Source organism: Camelus ferus, chromosome 1, assembly GCF_009834535.1.
Source record: "Camelus ferus isolate YT-003-E chromosome 1, BCGSAC_Cfer_1.0, whole genome shotgun sequence".
NCBI classification, from domain to species: domain Eukaryota; kingdom Metazoa; phylum Chordata; class Mammalia; order Artiodactyla; family Camelidae; genus Camelus; species Camelus ferus.
The window spans coordinates 59,453,879-59,474,501 of record NC_045696.1 but is presented as its reverse complement, the minus strand read 5'-3'; the positions used below and the strand labels follow the sequence as shown (position 1 = coordinate 59,474,501).

Below are 20,623 nucleotides of genomic sequence, written 5' to 3'. Positions count from 1 at the left end.
TGGTGGACTAGCACTTGGCTGACTCTAGAAGGTCAGCCTTCCCTGCCTGGACTCTGCTGGGACTAAGGTGTGTTATACTGTTTTGTTTTGGAGATGGGCACTGTCTGTGCCCCCTGCAGGCTTCCCTTATTCTTCAGCTTCAGGGATGCAGTGAAGTGTCTCAAACACTAAACACATCTAGGCAGACCTAAGTCTCCTACCACCCCTTCTGTCCTGGCTCACTGAAACTGGCATGCAGTCCAGGCTGCAAAGCAGATCCCCTGCTGCCCCAAAGCAGAATAGCCTCAAGTCAAAAGGAGATGTTCCAGACCTTTCCAACATCGGTCACAGGAATCAAAGTCCCTGCCTCTAACTTTACAGAGCAGCTGGCTGCTGATCTGGTGTCTCCCTTCACTTGGATATAATAAATAAGGCTTCTGTGGTCCAAGTGCCCACAACCCCAAATCCAGGCCAGGCCAGGTCAGACCCAGGCTGTCTGGCAACTGGGCAAAGAGCCCTCAAGAAGGCCAGTGGAAACCTTGCGACTCCTAAGGTTGTACAGAAAAACTTCTTTACTTGTCTCTTTCAAATGCTGGCTTAAATGATGTTCAATAGTTCTGTTGTAGAAACGGGCTATGCACTCTTTTAAAATTATACATATTGATTTTCAACTGATTACAAATTATAAAAGATTAGAAAGCACAGAAAATTTATATAGAGAGATTAAAATCAACCAAAAGCCTGGCCCCTAGAAATCAAAACCATTAACACCGTGGTGAATTTTCTTCCAGTTATGCCTACGTTGGCACACTTAATGTAAAGGGGATCATAATTATATAGTTTTATATCCTGATTTCATCACTTAAATAGCTAGAGACATTTTCAATATGGGCCCTTGAAAGACACAAAACCATTAAATCAGACACCATCTATAAAACTCACAGGATACCATGAGATGTCATGGTATTCCTACAAATAGTATTGTGCATTCAAATACAAGTTATTCCCAGAAAACTATTAGGAGAGCCCGTTTCACTCTTCCAGAAGTGCAATAACAGTAAACTCCCTTCTTTAGCTTGGAGAGAAACTAGAGAAGATACTTCTGCATCCTCAGCAAAGAGGCACTGTATGGTATTTTCCTTTTTCAGTTTCTCATATCCCCCCTGATACGGGGAAAGCTTTGAAAATTCACTGCAGGAAAAATGGTGTCTTGCTTGAGAAAGTGCACAGCAGCTGAGAAAAAACCTCCAGAAAGAAGTGGTGTGGCAGGAAGAGCCCTGGACTTCAAACAGAAGAGAGCTGGACTGCTAGGTCAAGTCTGCCACTGAAGCCCCCAAAATCAAAGAGCACTGGTTTTGCCACATCAGCAGAGACACCACCACCCACCTCAAAAGACCAAAGGGCTGTGTAGATTAAATGAGACTCTGTACGTAAAAGTGCTTCGTCAACAGTCAAGTGCACTGCGGGACAATAATCGCTAAGTCATGTTGTTGTGGCTGGTCACAGTGCTGTGACTTCTATTGCTCAGCCAGCTCGAAGGCTTGAACCACTCACGGCCTGCCCTGAGAGGGGCAGTGTCCAACAGTGTAAAAGCATGGACTCTGCAGCCACGCTGCACTTCCTAGATGGGCCAAGTTAATTAGCCTCTCAGTTTCTTCATCTGTAAAATGGAATAATCATAATCCACCCACCTCACAGGACTCTTGAGAGATTGAAATGAGTTAATCTACACATGGTACACGGAGAAAAGTACCTGGCACATAATAAACCCTACACAATCTCCAAGTCCAGTTATCTGTTGATGAACATTTAGGTTGCTTCTATGTTTAGGTTACTGTAAATAGTGCTGCTATGAATATTGGGGCACTCTATTTTTCGAATTAGAGTTTTCTCCGGATATTTGCCCAGGAGTGGAACTGCTGGATCATAGGGTAAGTCTATTTTTAGTTTTTTAAGGAATCTCCATACTATTTTCCATAATGGCTGCAGCAAACAACATTCCCACCAACAGTGTAGGAAGGTTCCCTTTTCTCCACACCCCTCCAGCATTTATTGTTTGTGGACTTTTTAACGATGGCCATTCTGATTGATGTGAGGCGACATTTCTCTAATAGTTAGCAATATTACCATATTAAGTGAAGTAAGCCAGAAAGAGAAAGAAAAATACCATATGATATTACTTATATGTGGAATCTTAAAAAAAATGACACAAATGGACTTATTTACAAAACAGAAACAGACTCACAGACATAGAAAACAAACTTGTGGTTATAAGGGTAGAAGGGGCGTGAAGGGATAAATTGGGAATTTGGGATTTGCAGATACTAACTACTATCTATAAAATAGATAAACAGCAAGGTCCTACTGTATAGTACAGGGAACTATATTCAATATCTTGTAATAGCCTATAATGAAAAGAACATGAAAAGGACTATATATATATATATATATATATATATATATATATATATGAATCACTATGCTGTACACTGGAAATTAACACAACATTGTAAGCCAACTATCCTTCAATTAAAAAAAAAAGTGTATACGCCAATAAACACTATACAAGGGAGCTTTAAGAAGTCAGTGATCATTGGCCAAATATAAGACTGGAGTTAATGCATACCAGTCAAAACCAGTAGGCACATTTTTAAAGGCTTTCCACAAACATACTATCATTGACCAGAAAGTTGGACTAGCAGCCTCTGTCAGTTTCCCACTCGGGTTTGGCCAATGCCCCCCTACCTTCTCGGCATCCTGCTCGAAGAGCCGCAGCTGGAAGCACTGGTCCAGCTTGAGCTTGCGCACGTGCCACATCTGGTGCAGGTGCTGCCGGGTGGAGTGCAGCTTGTCCAGAAGGCTGGTGATCTTGGGCACCAGGCTCTGGAAGTCAGCGCTGCCCGGGATGCAGTTGCGCCCTGAAAAGCCGTCGCTGCAGCGTATGCACTGCAGCAACCGCTGCCCCTCGCGGTCTAGCTCCTCCACGGGGGCCTTCAGCACCTTCTTCTTGAGCTGCGTGTGCTCGTCGATGAGCCGTCGCGAGCCCTCCACGTCCACAGGGAACTCCTTTCGGGCCAGCATCTCCTGTAGATCCTCAAGGCGCGAGAGCAGGTGCACGGCGCTGTTGAAGAACTCCTCCAGGGAGAGCCGTAGCTCGATCCATTCCTCGTGGTTGTAGTCCAGGGAGCCATCGAACTCCTCCGTCAGCTGGGAGGGGTCCACCAGCTTCGTGAGGCCCTCCACGGACACCATGCTCGTCTGGGATGGAGAGACACAGAGAGGGAGACTCAGTGATGTGGGGGCAAATCAGGGGAAGACCCCAGGGCAGCCGTAGGTAGAAGAGAGAAAGTCAAGGGGAAAGGCCAAGCTAAGTCTACATATAATGACCACAGCCTGCCTGGGAAAGAGTGAGTGGGAGAGCATGCAGCCCCCTGGTCAGGAGCCACAATTAGCCAAGGTCAGCAGTTTCAATTGACTGGCTGACTGTGTCAAAAAGCCTTTCCACCTGCCCTCCATTTGCCACTCAAAGGAAGACTGCTTTTATGTCCCTGCTGTCCTCATCTTCCTCCTCCTCACCTCCAAGTCTAGCACAACAGGGCTTGAGATGCTACAAGCAGGAGACACTGGAAGAATAGACCGAGTACCTGGGGGTCTAGTTCTCAACAGCTTTAAAACCCAAGGTGTCAACACAGTTGGATTCGTGTGCGTCAGTCCTTGGGCTGCGTGGGTCTCAGAGTGGATCTTTCTGCCTCAGGTTGGGCAGGCCTTGCCCTGCCCTGAGACTCTCCCCATGAGCAGATGTCCTCTGGTGCGAGACTGGGAAACAGACAGGGCTGGAGGCAGGGAGTCTGGGCCCTCAGCTTTCCCTGAGCCCCCTACAAGCTCTTGGAGAGCAGAGTGGAGAATGTCTGTCTCCAGGACACAGAGCAGCAAATGACAGCACAGGCAACCATCCCAATTTACCAAGAAACATCTTTTCCTTCCTATAGGATATGCCAATTCTCTCCCTGGAGAAAGAGAGGCTACTAGAGAAATATCGGGTCCCAGGGTCCAGCCCTACAGTCACTCGTCATGTGAACTGGGTGAGCTACTTAAGTTCTCAGAGCCTCAGTCTCCTCCTCTGTGTAATGGAGAGAATAATGCTTTTCTCCTAGGGCTGTGCTGGAATTAAATGTGACAATGTGTAAAGCACCTGGGGCCCTGGCATGGAGCACGTGCTCAGTCCCTGTTAGCGCTCATCGGGATGCTCTGAAGGCTGCATCCTTCCTGGAACCTTTAAAAGCAGTTTGTCTCCCTCTGTCTTGCTGATGCCTGAGCATCTCCTCCTTGTCTCCCTATCCCGTCCATCTTATTCCAAAGACACAGGAAGGAGCTGTCTGTGTTTGGAACAAGGGTTCTCAAACTGGACTGCTCATCAAGGTTCCTGGGGAAGCTTACAAAAACACTGGTGCTCCAGCCCTGCTACAGCTTGGGCATGGTAGTTTTAAAAAGCTCCAAAATGTGCAGCCATTGACACAAACCTCTGCTAATCTACATCTCTGCTAGTCAAACTGCTGTCCTCAAGCCAGCAGCACTGGTACCACCTGGGAGCTTATTAGAAATGCAGAATCTCAGGTCCCATCTACACCTACTGAGTCAGGATCTGCATTTAACAAGATCCCCAGGGGACTCTATACATTAAACTCTGAGCACTGTTCTAGAGCCCCTTCTCCTTTCAATTCAGCTCAAAGTTCACCACCTCCAGGAAGTCTCCCGTGATTCTGTTCACCAATTATTAAGTATCTGCTCTTGAATAAGCCTAGACTCTCATCTCTGTAGCACTAACTGCCTCTGTCTGCACTAAGGACTTCATCTGTTACTTGTAAAACACTACTTTATAAATACTCTTCCAAGTTAGAAGCCCAGCTAAACCCCCTGTTCTTCTTGCTTGGGAGGCAGACAAGCTTGCTCAGCTTACGGTGAAGGGGTGCAGGGAGATGGGAAGTACTGAGCAGCTACGCTGAAGCCAGTTTCAGGACTTGCTGGAAAGACTGTTTCCAGTCACTTCAGCTAATAAATTTAAAGGCCTGTTGTCACTGCTTCTGTATAAACAAACCAAAAATATACAAAGCATTTACTTCCCTACAGGATTCCTAGAGTTGGGAAGGGGTACTGGGAGAGCATGAGAGTTAACTCTTTCTATAGCAAGTCAAATTTCTGGTGTTATTTACACAGAGGACTGCTGTGGTCAGGAGGTGGTCAGGGTGTTGAGCTCAAATCACAGCCTATAGGAGCCACCATCACTCACACAGACACTCCCGGCCCCCGGGGACAAGCATCTGGAATGGGACGTTGACACAAGATGAAGAGCAGCTCTGCCTTTCTAATGTGCACACGTGCACACGAGGTCCGTCCCCTCGGAGATGAGGCGAGAATTCCGAGAAAGGGGAACAGCTCGAATTTGGCTGGAACAAAGGTTCCTAAAGCATTGATTTAATCTGATGTGTTGTCTTTAAAAACTCTCAGGGGACATATATAGCCTCTAGAAAAATCTAGTTAAAAAACAACATGTTTTCTGAGTGTAAAAGGAATACAAATTCTCAAAAGAAAACAGAGAAATATGAAGAAAACAAAAATCACCCATAATCCAGCCAACTCAGACAAAGCACTGTTAACATTTTCATGTATTTATCAGCCTTCTTTTCCATACACTATACACTTAAGAACAAATTTTAGATTATATTGTTGATACTGTTTTACAACCTACCTTTTTTAAAACAATAATCATGTTTGCTTTTCAGTGACACGTGGTCATTGAATGGTCATTGACACATGGTGTCATTGAAAAATTAGCATGATTATTGTTTTTAAAAAGGCAGGTTATAAAATCATATTTATATGATTATATGACTTCATATGACTTTTAATGGGTTCACAGTATTTGCGTATTAATGTCACCAAAATTAATGGATACTTAGGATACAAATTATACATATGTGTATATATGTCTATATGTAAATATATGTAGATATATGTGTGTATATTATTGCAAAAAACGCTGTGATGGACATCTTTGTAGACATTTGCTGTAATTATAATTTGCTCTTCAGCTTTTTGTTTTGTTTAATTTTTATACTAAAAAGTTTCCTAGAAGGAGGACCACTAGATCAGAGGCTATAAACTCTTTTTAAGGCACTTGACCCAAATTATCAAGTCTTCTCTGAAAACAATTGCTCTGATTTACATTCACCAATAGTAACAGGATTGCCTTGGGACAATCTCCTTCTGAGACTCTCACTGGCAAGGCCACAGTGGCCAAGGAATAGTGAAACATCAGACCCTGACAGCTGTGGCCGGTGGTGCAGATGGAGAAGCGCAGGAGAGAAGTGGCAGTGAGGCAGAAGGGGAGCAGGGAGGGGAGCTGAGAGAGAAGGCGGGCTCACCTCAAAGATGAACTTGGAGCTGCCAAAGTTGGTCTTCTGCTTCTGCCAGAAGTTGTCAGGCTTGATGATGAGGGCCACATGGATCTCGGCTGGAAAGGCTTCCTGCAGCGTCTTGAGGAGGGGCTTGATGAGGTCCCACTTGGAGCCCCGCATGTCGATGATGACGGTGAAGCCACGTTTGCACACGTCCTCACTGTGGGGAGGTCAGAGGTCAGGCACCGCCATGGGGCAGCTGAGACTGTGGAGCGCGCAGTCACAAAGCATCTGGAAACCTGCATTCCTTCTAAACTGGACCAGCCTCCCAACTTCACACCAGGTCCCCTGGCCGCCTTCCAATCTGATTTGGAATGTACTGCCTCAGAAAACCTTTCTAGATGAACCCCATCTGACCACGGGCATCTGCCATCTCCCAGCACTTAGCAAATAACTCAGCCTTCCCTGCAGTCGATGTATTTGTTGAGACATTTACTGCGGTGGTATTCATCATCGTGTTTGATTTTCTTGTCATTCTTGTTTCCCTCTTTTGTTCCTAGGATGAATTCTGTTTTTCTCCATTTGAATGCAAGCTCTCTAAAGACATGGATGCTGCTGCCCTCAGATCTGAGACAGAAAGTCCTTGGCATCACTGCTGTCCTTCCCTGGGCCCACATCCATGGCAGCCACTGGAACACTTTACCACGGAACCCAACCTGGGCCGAAGACTCTTTTTCAACAAAGGGCTCTAGGCTGATTCTATCAATTAATTAGAGATGGTACACAAGGCATTGATAACATCACTGTATTTAAGATGTATTACTTATAGTTCAAAATGTATGCCAACTTTGAAAACATCAGGTTGCTGAGTCATGCTTCTTACACTTAGATGACTAAGTGTGGGACTGATTAGAACAGTGATGGGATCCAGGTGTCCCACGTACTTCCATGATAAGAGTCAGGGTATAAAGAGGCACATTCCAGGAAGTTAAGAGAGGGGAAACCACTCTCGAAATCAAGGCCAGCTGAAGTGACAGTGACCCATTTGAAAACCAAAAAATAATCAGACTAAGTGAATCAAGGTGTTGCTATATAACTTACTAAGTAGCAAAGTTTATTTAAACACTTGGACTTTATAACTCCTAAGAATCAAAAGAAAAAAATGAAGGTCAAAACAGTTATAACAGCTCAGTTATAACCTATGTGTTTATTTTATAACTCAAAATAGACTTCAGTTAATTCATATGTTTATATAAATACTGTCATAGCATTTCCTTAGAGTGTTAGGATTAATTTCCTATTCCCCATATGGTACTCACTTAAACCAAACCACTGTGCGTGTTGCATGCCCCACAGTCTTGCACCACCACCTATCAATTGCTTGGAGCTACTGGAGGTTAAGACCACAGTGGGGGGATTTAGGCTACAAAAGGAAACAAAATCCCATTTCAGGCTTCATTCTCAAATCTCAGCCAGTGATGAGATGTCACAGACTTTCTCCTACGACTGTGTGACTATCTCAAGCATAAGGCAGCCTAGTTAGGCCTCCCAGTCACACAGCAAACTCCCCAGGTAAGGACACTCTTTCCATTTCTTCTTGTTGATACAAAGGATTAGACTCTGCAAGAGGGAAGGTTGAGCCTTTTCTTTCTCCTTAAATCCTGCCTCCCAAAGGAGAGGAGTTACCTCCTCTTCTCTGACACTTACTGAGTCAGCAAGTGGCCAGCGTCTCCCATAAATAATTCTTCCTACCTTAGTGTCTGAAAGCAATGTGACTGCTTCTTAAATTGCAGAATTTCTTTCCCATTATAAGAAAATACCTGCTAATTATAGAAAAGTTAAAATATTCAAAAATCTATATAAGGTGCACAAATGGTAGGGATTTATAATACTCGGGCCTATTTCCTTCCAGTCTTTTTTGTGCATATAATTTTCATACTGTATAGCATTCTACCTTTCACTCTAACAGTGTTTTCTCCTATCTAAAATTTCTTTGAAACTGTTATAGTTAATGCCACACAGTCCATCTTATACCTATACCATAGCTTATTTAATCATTTTCATGATTGCTTTACAGAAGGGCACATCAACTTATTTGACCATCAGCAATGCATGAGAGGACCCTGCCTCTTACTGTATCCTCATCACTACTGGTCACCAAATTTTTAAATCTTTGCCAATTTTCTAAGGAAAATATTGCATTACATTTAAATTTGCATTCCCTTGATTACTCTCCATTGCTTATTGGCCCATAAGAATTTCTTCTGTGACTTACCTGATCATTTCTTTTATCTGTTTTTCTATTGGGATTTAGTGACTTTTCTCACTGAGCTTAGTTTTGTTTAGCTTGACTCACATGTGCTGCATGCCACTTATGCCAGGCACTGCACAGTTATTGTGGGTCTTGCTTTTCCTTAGAGAGGACCGACTTCCTTGTTTACCTGCTCCTCAGGCTCCCTCGCTGTTACCATAATTGTGCTGACCTGAGAAATCCTGGCCTCTAACAACAAAAAGTCAGGGTCGCGACCAGGAGCTGGAGTTTGACTCTCCCAACATCTGAATGTGGTCAGTAACAGCTTGCATACTGTTAATGAATGATTTCTGACAACTAAAAGAGAAATCAGGCACTAAGACTGTCTAGGACGATCTCACTAACCCAGGAGATGGGAAACAGGCCCAGAGGCTGAATGTTGAGAGATACCCTGATTGGCATCTTTCTGCGAAAACAGCCTAATCTCCCAAGGCGCTCTCTGGGTTTGGCTTGAAGCAAGGAGCATACCGAGGGGAGGGCAAAGAACTTTTTACCACATGCTTATTCTGTGCCAGGAACTGGGCACTCGACACATGTTATTTCATGTTATTCTCACAATGACTTATTCTCACAATGACTTGGCATGGTTATCACCATATAAGAGATGATAAAATTGAGGTGCAGAATTTGCCCAAGGTCACATGACCAGTAAGTAAGTACCTAGCACAGAGTCAAAACCAGGACCACTGACTCCAAAGCCCACGCTCAGGGGATTGTATCACATTACACCTCACCATGTTGCCACTACGTGCGGTGTGTCCATGACTGGGTGTGGGGGTGAGGGTCAGTGAGGAGGGCACTTGTTTAGGGAGCTCATAGGAGATGGGGAAAATTAGGGCAGGGAATCCAAGTGTATGACCTCCATTCTACAGTCTGCCAAATCACAAAATCACAGAAACAAAAGGGCATGGCATATTCAGAAAGTTCAAGTAATTCACTTTGGCTTAGGCAGGTGGGTAGGAGGCAGAGAGGGATGAGAGGGTGCTGTCTGAGTGCCTTAGAGAGCCCTATTCTGGGCTTGGACCTTCCTCTTACATACTCTCCCCCCAGGGAATTGGAAGACTTGCCACACAGAGTCCATGCTTCCCCCACCCCCTTTCTACACCAAGCTCCTTGTAGCTGAAACCCTAAAATTCTTGGCTCAAAGAGTCCTTAGCCTACTTCCTAGACCCATGTGGGCCTCTCTCTCCAGTCCATTCCCCCACGGGTAAGCAATACCACCAGTGTGAGCACCTCAGCCTACGGGGTGGCAAAGAGCTGCTGTTTACAAAGATGCGGCTAAAATGTGGACTTGGGAACTGGGGTGTCCATGAGCAGGCATGATGCCCCTGTAGTGGACGACAGAGCTGGACGGTGGGCAGAGAAAGGATGCAGCGCATAGGGCTGAAGACAGGTCTCCCTGTCCTGCCAAGTTCCAGCATGAACTCAGAGGAGCCCAACAAATCTGAATTCACAATTGGCCTCTGAGGTAGCTCTGAAGATATATCTGTCAAGGTAGAAGGGTAGAACACGTTTTATTTAACAGTTTGTTAGCTCGCTAAATTAATTTTCAATATTTAGACACAGGGTATATGGGTTTCCGTTTGTACTTCTGCCCCAGGCATCTCAATGTTAGAAGCAAGCCTTGCAGATAACAGTCAGGAGTGGAGCAGGCCTCCAATCAGAACACGCCTTCCTTTTACCACGGCAGGAGTGCTGCATTGATCCTAAGGGCAATCAGGAATCACTAAAGGGTGCCATTTAGGGAAAAACACGGGCAGGTGATTTGGAGAGATTACCCTGCTGCTGTGCAGAGAGAGAATAAATTGGGGTCAGCCAGACAGAGAAGCAAGAGCAGAAGCAGAGAAATCACCTCCTTTGGATCTTTGCTAAGATGCCTCCCAAGTGAAGTCTTCCTCATCAAGCCTGCAGCTGTCACCTAGTACTCCCTCCCTCCCTTCCCTGAATGATTTGTCTCCTGAGCACTTATTACTATTTGGATCATACGTTTAACTTATTCATTTATTGTCCATTTTCCATCACAGGAAAGTAACCTTAATGAGGGCAGGGATGCTTGCACTGACTTCACTGCTGGATTCCCAGCACCTACAGTGCCGGGTGTGGGCTAAGCCTCGATACACCAAGGAAGGAGAGGAGGCAGTTAAGGGTATGGAATCCAGAACCAGCATTCCTTGGTCTGAATCCTGGCTCCATCATCTACCTATTGAGGAACCGTAGGCAAGTTACTTTTCACCTCTACGCCTCAATTTTTTCACTATGTGAATAATAGTAACTACATTCCAGGGTTATTTTAAAGGTTCAGTTTGTTAATACACATAAAGCACTTGTAACGGTGCCAGATGCGTAATCTGTACTATGTGAGTCTTAGCCACTGTAGGGGGCGCTGCTGGTGTCCCTTGCAGGGCCCCTGTATTGACCACTGGGCCCAGTCCCCAGTTCCATAAGTGCTGCAGCAATCAGCTTATGCCTGAGATCGTCTCTGGAGACTAGCCCGTGGCAGATGGGTGCACTTCTCCAGAAGACGCTTGGGCAGCTATATCCCTACCCAGGGGTGCCAAAGCTCAGACACTCTACCTCAAGGTGGATTAACTCTGAAGTGTGACTTGTGCTCCAGATCTTTCTCATTCCCCGAGTCAGCCTCCAGCAAGACTTTATCTGAGACCACATCCTTGCTCGGTTCTACCCCATCCTACTCAGCTTCTCTAACTCCCTTCTAAGTTTTCCATACAGAAAATGCCCTTCATGAATCATTTGTACCTGAATCCCTGTCTCAAGACACACAGCCACAGTCATACATACATAAATTTCACATATATATGAAATTCTGAAGGCAATTTGAAATACAGCTTGGAGATTAAAAGAGAAATTTGGGCTGCAAATTCTGACTTGGGAATCATCATGCTTGGCACATAGTAGGTGTGTTCAATAACATTTTCTGAATGAATAAATGTATGAATGGTGGCAGCAGATATGCACAGAAGTGGATGAGATCGCCCAATGAGAACAAGTACGATGAAAAGAACAGTCTTCTCAGTCCGGGATAGAACTGATGGGAATATCAATTTTAAGAGATGGGAGAAGAAAGTAAATGAGCCTGAGGAACAAACGCAGAGACGTTAGATAGAACCAGGAGAGGAGTGAAGTCAAAGAAATCAGGGAGGAGAGAATTTCAAGGAGGAACTACAGTGTCAAATGCTGCAGAGAGGTCATTAACTTAGGTCAGAACAATTGCATTTAGCAGCTAAGAGGCCTTGGACCCACTGGTCAGGGCAGTGTCAGTGGGGACTGGGGTAGGAATTGGGTGGAGCAGGGAAAGAGTCTTCCTAGTTGGTCTCTGAGACGACTGGAGGATGTGTCAAAATCATCACAGGTGGCATTTGGTGCACCCCCTCCCCTGGCCCTGTCTCCCAAACAAGAAGGGTCTGTACACTGCTCTTCGGCTACCCGGAGCTTCACAGAGGCTCCCCAGCCCACCTCTTCCCCAAGCCTCCAGACCCCCAGACCTCTCTCCCTCTCACTCCATGTGATCAGATGGGGAGCAGCCACAGCAAACCAACTTACACCAGACTATAACAGGCAGCTGTCCTTTTCCCTTTAGGTTATTTATCTTTGAAAGGTATTTCTTAACCCAAATTCAATTTTCAGGGGCAGAATTTGCATGGTGTATGGTGAGGATGGGAACACAGAAAAGTGAAATTTGAAGCAGCAGGCCTTCAAATCCACTAAAGAAGGGAGAGGAGAGTGAGCAACCCTTGCCCTCCCCCAAGCTCCCTGCTTTAGAGGGAGAACGCAGCCACTGCCCCACCCGTTTCCAGACAGGGGCTGGAGACCTGGATCCCTTTAGCCAGCTTCTCACCCTTTGTGATAAATTAGAGTCCCTTCCAACTGAGCTGTGAACTGATTCATAGACGCTCAGGAGCTCTCGGGCCCAGGACATAAGTGTATAGTGAGCGGCCAGATGACTGATCAGACAGTTCTACAGCGTTTACTCTTTTGTGCATTACATGTCTTTGGTGGGGGGGGGGGAGGTTCACTCAGCGAGCCCATGCTGCCTCAAAACAGCATTTGCACCTCTTTATGATGATGCTTCTCAGACTTCACTGACTTTCATTATCACCTAGGACACTTGTTTTAGAGTCATGATTTAGGGGGCAGCTTTTAGATATTCTGATAAAAATCAGTCCGGGATGAGGCCCAGGAGTCTCCCCAGGTGATCTACGAATAACACGTTGACTCTCTTAGGTATGGTTTGTGAGAGTTCAGTGAAACGCACTTTGTCTAAATCAGATGAGGACAGGCATTAATAAACAGTAGGTAACACACAACTATACAGTCAGAACAACGTTTGCAAGGTGAACCAACAGCTATGCTATACAAAAGTCGGTCAAAAATGTTAGCAGGTTTCTCTCTCCATAGCCTCATGCTCCCTCGAGTGGCGTCATTTATTGTAAGCCCTGGCTTGGGAGGAGTTCTGTCCTTGCAGTGCATTTCTCTGGTTCTTTTTGCAAAGACCAAGCTCCTCCTCTGCTGGCCTAGGGAGACTCTCCCTTAAGGGCCTGGCCGCTGCCCTCCCCATTGTAGCTGTCTGTGCTTAACCAGATGCCCACTGGAGAGCTGTCTTCCCCGGCCTCCCTCTGTACTTCTAAATTGCCATGAAATCACTAATGGAGTTCCTGCTTCTTATCATACACCTGACCTGGTAGCCTTATTTAAACTTCTGGGCAAGTTCTGGGTGTCTCTCTGGGTCCTGGTGGGTCCTGCTCACATCTGATGCCCCAGAGTCATCCTCTGACCCACGGAGCTGTGAACTCTATGACGATGGTCCTGGGTCTGATTGGTCAGGTGCAGAAGGCCTCTATGGTGGGCGGTGAGGAACCAATGAATCAGCATGTCACTCCTGGCCCTCTGCTGTCCTGGTGGTACCCCATGCTAACAGAGATTACAGTTTAGCAGCCCACCATTGAACCCAGGCCCCCAAAGTGTTTTATTAGGCACAGTTGTTACTATTGTTTATAATGCTTTCAAGTGCCTTCAGGGGAAGCTTAAACTCTTCATTCTTTAAACCACTCCCAGTTCATTCCCATACTCACGTGACCTGTCTGCTCACTGGCCTGTGGATCTGCCTCTTCTGTCACATGAGAAGACTCAAAGACCTTAGCTTGGGGAGCAGGGGGTAAGGTACCAGTGTCTCAAGCCAAGGCTTGCTCTGGGATCTGGGCAGCAGGGCAGCGTGCCTACAGATGACAACCTCAGACCAGGGTGTGGCTTCAGGGAGCCAAGTGTCACTTCCTCCCAATCCCTGCTCCCTCAGCTCCTCCCCAGGTCCCTGGCTCACTGAAGCCCAGACCACCCCTCTGGATTCCATCCTGGCCACATCAGTGAACCACTCCCATTACCATCTGGCTAAGGGGTCAGATTCAAATGCCACCTTCTCCCTGGGGTCTTCCCTGATCTTCCCTACTCACTCAAACAACATTTTATACACATCTCTATTAACTTCTTTACTAGTTTCAGTTTTGTGTTAGACTTTAGCCTCTCATCCCCCTATGCCATTGTGCTTGCCCACCCCAACTCCATCTTTGCCTAGACAACATCTACTCATATTTCAATGCTCAACTCACATGCCTCTTCCTCCAGGAAGTCCTCTCTTACTGTTAGACCCCTCCCCATCCCACTCCATCCCCTCTGGGATAAGCGCTCTTCCCATGCATTGCCATAACCGTGTGCTTACTCTACGTGACAGAGGTCATATGTGGGGTAACTACAGCCAGGCTCTGTCTGATCAACTTCTGTATCCCTTACAGAGATTTATATGGCTTCAAAATGGGAACCTAGTTATGAAGGGGCTTCATAAATAATATGGTATCATATAAATATACCATATTACCTATTAATTCATTAATTTATTGAACTAGCAAATATTTATTGAGCACTTACTTTGTGGCTGGCCTGATGCTAGGCACTAGGGATACAGATGTGGATAAGACAGAAACATGGTTACATTCTAGGGGGAGAGATGGACACAAGATATTAGCTAGATAAATAGTATAAATGCAAACCACGCTAAGTCTTAACAACTTATCAGGTGGTCAGAATAGGCCACTGTGAGTAGCTGACATTTAAGCAGAGACCAAAACTATGGGAAGGAGCTAGTTAAGGGAACACTGTAGAAAGAATAATGCAGGCAGAGGGAACAGTCTGTGCAAAGGCCCTGAGGTGGAGAAGAAGCTGTGTGGGGGCTGACAGGAAGGAAGCAGGAGACCAGCAGTCAGATCTGGGCTCTAAATCTGGAGGAGCTCAAAACCTTAAGCTGAAGACAAATAGAAAATGAGAGCCAAACTCCTGAAACTTGGAGCAGCTGTTTTTGATAAAAATAGGACATACACACATATTAATGACAAAAGCTAATTTTATTGAGCACATGAGAATCTATGTCTGCTAAGGGTTTTATAAGCATTTTCTTATTTATTCCTCACATGAAACTCACAAGCAGCTGCTATTTTTACCCTGCCCTACAGTTAAGGAAACTGAAGCCCAGGGAGGTTAAGTAACTTGCTCAAGTCACCAGAAAGAGGTAAAATCATATTTGAATCCGGTCTGTTTGATTCCTGGATCTGTTGTGCTACTTTGCCTCAGAGAGACACTTGAACCTGAAGGAACTTAAATGCTTACTCATGCTAATCCTTCATTTCAGAGCCAAGGGCAACAAGTTCCAGAGCAGGGAAGTGACCTCCCTCACAGTTGGGTAGGTGTTTTGGCCATTTGGGCCAGACATCCAGGTGTCAATCTCCCCGCTTCAGGTCTTCTATTAAGCCATGCGAACTCTGAAACTGGGAGGAAGAAAAGTCCTTCCAGATGTTAAGTAATCTGGTTTGAAGGCCCAGGGTATCCTGTGTCGAGGACCAAAGCCCCTTCCCAATGAGTGAGGACCATCTCACTCATGGTTGCACTGTGCTGTGGCAGCAGAGAGACAGCCTGACTCCATTGCCCCAGCTTCTGTGATCCCCCCTGAGGTTCACCCCATATCTCTGAACATCTGGCAGATTCTCACTCAAAACACCTGTCAGAATAAATGTAACATTGATTCTTCCTGGTGGCAGGTGGGGGAGCAGAGACTGGCAATGAGCACCATGCCAGCAGATCAGGCGAGGGGGCAGCAAAGGATCCTGCTTAGTGGGTGCTGCTGGGGGCTGTTTCGTTGGTGCTAGTTGCAGGGAACAGGGTGTCAGCAGTGTGGGGTGTCAGAATCCTAGTGTGGGAGCCCAAGAAGGCCCAGCACTTGGACTGTGATGGAGCAGAAGTAGCTTTCAAAGCAGACTGAGTCACTAAGTAGTCCAGGGAAAGAGACAAATTAAATACTGGGGTAGAGGGCTGGACTGGCCACTGAGGAGTAGGCAGGGGACGGGAAGGCTGAGACAGGACTTCCCTGCCACACACAGCTCTGGCCCCACAGGAGCAAGTGGGACCTGCAATGCAGGATGACCTGGATGGTCAGTCCTACCACGGTGCACAGACAGCTCACCACGAGTAGACAGAAACCAGCAAACGGCAGAAGGAAGAGTAGCCCCAAGATGTCACCTAATTCACACTCTCCCCAGGACTGTGCTGTACCCACGCCTCCCTGAAATCACTTTATGAGCTGAATTCTCCACTCAGAATTTGAGGAACAAGAAAGGCCCTTGGAGTTCCGATGAAAGAACGGTTCCCCTGGCCCGTTTGTGCCCGAGTTCTCCTGCCATTCTCAGGCTGCAGAGTCCCAGATTTTGTTTCAGTCCCCCACACCTATGTGGCTTAACCTGCTTTCTGCTCCTTAGTGCTGCTGTCATAGCGGCTCTATGCTGACTGCCCCAAACCACACTACACCCACTTTCTTCAACAACCAGAAATCAGCAGGTGTAAAGAAAAGTGTTAAAGACACATTAGCACCTGCTTTAAGCTTTCTCATTGGTATAATCAGAAGCAGTAAAAACACTGGAGGAGGCTGTGCCTCCTCGAGAAATGAGCCATTCTCAAGGAATGTTGTGTCTGAGTGTTCTGTCACCCAGACAGTCCTCAAGCTCTTCCTGCACAATGTGGCAGGCTCCTGAATGGCCAAATGTCTGAAAGGAGGAGAGGGGAGCCCCCCCTGCCTCCCATGTACCTCTCTTGGCAGGCTCACAGGTAGCTGTCCACCATCAGCAGGTTTCCTGTCATGATGTGATTCAGCTGCCATGAAGGCCACTTCAGGATCTATGTTAATCCATCCAGAGGTTCTGTTTTTGTTTTTTTGTTTTGTTTTGTTTTGCTTTGTTCTGTCCATTTTTCCAGGTCATGATTATTCCAAAGAATTTGTGTCTTTTCTACCCATTTAACAACTCATCTTTTGCCTCTGCACCTCTGATCTGTGATGCCAGGACTTGGGGGGACAAAGGCCAAAGGTGATCATTTATCCTAAATTGAAGCCTCAATCCCCTCTCTGTAAAGTGAGGAGACTCTGACTAATGGGTCTGGGGTTTGGGCTCAGTAGTATTCAGAAGTTCCCCGTGATTTGGCTGCACAGCCGTGGTGAGGTACTACCAGTGCTACTAGGTACCAGGTCTAGGAACTCCCCGTTGCTCATGCCCCACCCTCAACTTTACCAGAAGCAAAACCAACTCCTGCCCAGACAGAGTCCCAGGGAGACCTCGCAATGGAGTTCAAATGAAAAAGGTTTATGTTTTCCACCTCTTTGAAATCAGCTAACTAATTCCACCCAAATGAAGCTATTTGAAAAAACAAACAAACAAAAGACTCTGATTGCAACTGTGCCGGGGGCAGGGATGTGGCTGACTCTCTTTTTCATCCCTGGATAGGGTGAGGTGAAGACTCAGACCCCAAGTTTACTCCCTGTATCCCGAAGTGTGGCCGCAAAGTGACAGGTCCAGTGGCCTAAAAAACACAGGAGGACCTCTGCATCCACATACTGACGTGTCCTCAATGCCATCTTTTAACAAAACACTTTCTAAAAACCAAGAACCAAAAAAGCTGAGAAGCACAAAGATCTGCCATCCTGCAGAGAGTCAAAGGAGCATGCCACAGGTTGGAGGGAGCTCCCAAAGAGAGTTCCAGAAATGGGCCGGGTGACAGCAGGACCAAGGCAAAAGGATGCATCCTTCCAAAGGAATTTTCCCACTGAGGCCAGCTTGGGCAGCTGCATATAAACCCTGGTGTGTGTTAATCCACCAGGTCATTACCTTACAGTCTCGTGGCCTCTGAAACACAACGTCCATTCACCAAAAGAGGCGACCACTTTCTAGGCCAGACTGGTCTGGGCCAGAGTGCTTGGAAGGAGCTAATCTCAGGAGAAAAAGAGCTTGGAAACTCAGGAGGAGGACAGAACCATTGCTTCTGGAAATCTGGGGCTGGCTGCCGGAGGGCAGGTGGCAGAGGGGTGTGTTCAGAGGCGTGGGATGGAAACTGACACATCCATTTCCCAACAGCAACCTCCTGTCTTATTTCGCAGCCTCCTTTCCTATTTCCCACCCTCCTTCACAGAGCTGTAGGTTCCTTCCTTCTAGCGTATTCAGAACATGAAGCAGAAATGAAATGGAAACCAAAGCAGCGAGGGAAAGAAAGAACGAACGGAAACCAAAAACCACAACCTCTCCACACAGCCCTTCCCCAGGCTGAGTGAAAAACTAAGTCATCTTTTTTAACTTAAAAATATGTCATTATAATCACTGCTCATACATGTGTGAGTAGCGGACCAAAAATTGAATCCACATTCCAAAGACTATAACCTGTCTAACCACAGTGTCTCAGTCACCCCAACTGTAAGCCACAGGAACATTTAAGCCACTTTTCCAAAATGGGGAGGCAGAGAAGAGGGAAGGCAGCTGACCCAAGAGAGGCTGCAATGGTGTGGCGTGTGCTGGCTCCGCCCTCAGAGCAGTGCCTCCTCTTTGTTGGCTGCATCCCTGTTGTCCTCACCACCTTTCTCTTTCTCTCACCACACCCTCACCTCTCCTTGCTCTCTCCCGGGGATGCCCCCACTCTCCAGCTGGGCTCCGGTTTCCTGGCTGGGCAGGTGGAATCCTCATTAATAAACCACACATTTCCTCTAGGAAACAATCTTTGGTCCAAACTGCCACACACACCTCCACTCCTCCCCTCCTCCTCCTCCTCCTCCTCCTCCTCCTCCTCCTTAAGTAACAATCACTTACGTGAAAGCCTGAGGCCATGTGCCTGTGCGCACAAGCGCGCGCGCGCGCGCGCGCGCACACACACACACAGGTGCCCAAATAAACCCATCCACAGACGTCCTCAGCTACCCTCAGGGCCAAGCCTGCTGGGCTCTGCCAGCACAGGGGCTCCGCCTCCCTTAGAGCAGGTGGCCCTCACTCAGAAGCCAGCCTTCCTTCCTTCTGCCACCAGCCTGGGTCCCAGTGATTTCCATGGAGGAAAACCCTCTGAGGGCTCAGTCACAGGTATAAACCTGAATGCGCCAAGGGAGGTCATGGAAAGCCAGCAGAGAAACCTAAGGAAGGGGGACAGGTTTGGAACTTCAAACTAAACAGGAAGGGCTCAAAAAGGTCCTCGCCCTCACCCACAGCCAGCTCAGAGGCTCTGAAAGCTGTGTGTCAGTGGGATAATTACCTGCGGGAGACCCCAGGGAGGCCCCGCCCCCAATGTGTGCTACTCTGGGAGCCACCTGCTGGCCCACAGGTCCTGTCCTTGTCTGGTTGCAGTGACTGGCCCCAGCAACACTACTGGCCAGCTGGATGGCCCTGGGCAGCTCACTACACTCCCTGGACAGAATTCCACCTTTTTAAAGGGAAGGGGTTGGCCTGGCTGACTTCTATAAGCCCTTCCTGCCTCAAGCTCTCAGATGCTAATCCAGCTAGTTCTTTTAAAATCCACTTCAGGTTATACATTCAATTAACTGTCTCTGATGACATCCATTGAATTGGTTTACTTATTTAACAACTGCTTGGAAAACATTTAGTTTGTTTTCTCTAGTGGGTCCTGGAATTTCTACTGGATTGAAGCTTTCCCGAGGGCAAGAACTGCCCTCAATAGTCTGCAAGTGTAGCCTGAAAAAAACCAGAGGATTATTTGACCTCTCTCTAAGTTGGTGGGTATGTAAGAACTAAACAACTGTCCCATCTATGCACAGAATTCAATCTGGACCAATTTGCAGGTGTCCTAATGGAGGATTCCATCCCAGTCGGGGCTGCGGTCGGGGGAATGGTTCTTGTCTTCCTCCAGGTCCAAAACAGGGAATTTATCTTCAGCAAATAAGTTCTGAAGCCTGAGTATCCTGCAAAGGAAAACAGCCTCCAGTCTAGGGATAAGAGGACGTTCTCTTTCAGGACAGAGAATCAGGGTGGAGCATGACCTGGCACTAGGGTCAGACCTTGCCTTGAGCACCAGGCCAAAAAGAGTTTCTGTGCAAGACCTGGCACAAAAATTGCTGTCAATGTAACAGATAAAATTCCAGCTCAGGACTGCACAAAATAGTTTGAGACAAAAGGGGGAAAATTGACTGGTTTTAAGGTTTTTGAGTAGCTCTCAAAACCAAGGCTGGTCCTTGCTTGATCCAGAATGAGGTAAGGGGGAGGGGGAGGAGGGAGGCTCTGACAGAAAGGGGAAGAAGGAGGACAATCAGGATGCACACTTGGATGATGTCAGTAAATGATTCGGAAGAACATCTGCCCTAGCTGAGTCATGGTGGCTCTCACAAAGTGCTTCTGTCTAGGTTCCAGGAGAAACGGGCTGGCTGTCATACTTGCTCAATTTAGAAACAGGAACACTTCTCCTTGGTGAGACAGCATCCACTCCCAGCTCCCGCACAATGCTCCTCCATGCTCCATCCTCTGTCATAGAGCCAGTCCACCCATCCAGCCTGGGCATTCCCTATGGGTACAGCCCCTCACAAAGGAAAGTGAACATCCCAAGGAGACCTAGGTCTGGCTTCAGT

The 20,623-nt window shown here is 46.8% G+C and overlaps 1 protein-coding gene across 20 annotated transcripts in view; it reads right to left on the bottom strand.

The window, feature by feature from the left end:
- The window catches only part of KALRN (kalirin RhoGEF kinase), a 616,045-nt gene that overhangs the window by 403,084 nt on the left and 192,338 nt on the right, over positions 1-20,623 (bottom strand). For all 20 annotated transcript variants that reach the window (XM_032480687.1, XM_032480702.1, XM_032480718.1 and 17 more), the window contains exons 4-5: positions 6,402-6,594; positions 2,725-3,237 (exon numbers count right to left, since the gene is read on the bottom strand). In XM_032480687.1, the coding sequence (XP_032336578.1) occupies positions 2,725-3,237; positions 6,402-6,594 (706 nt within the window). The remainder of the gene's footprint in view (positions 1-2,724; positions 3,238-6,401; positions 6,595-20,623) is intronic.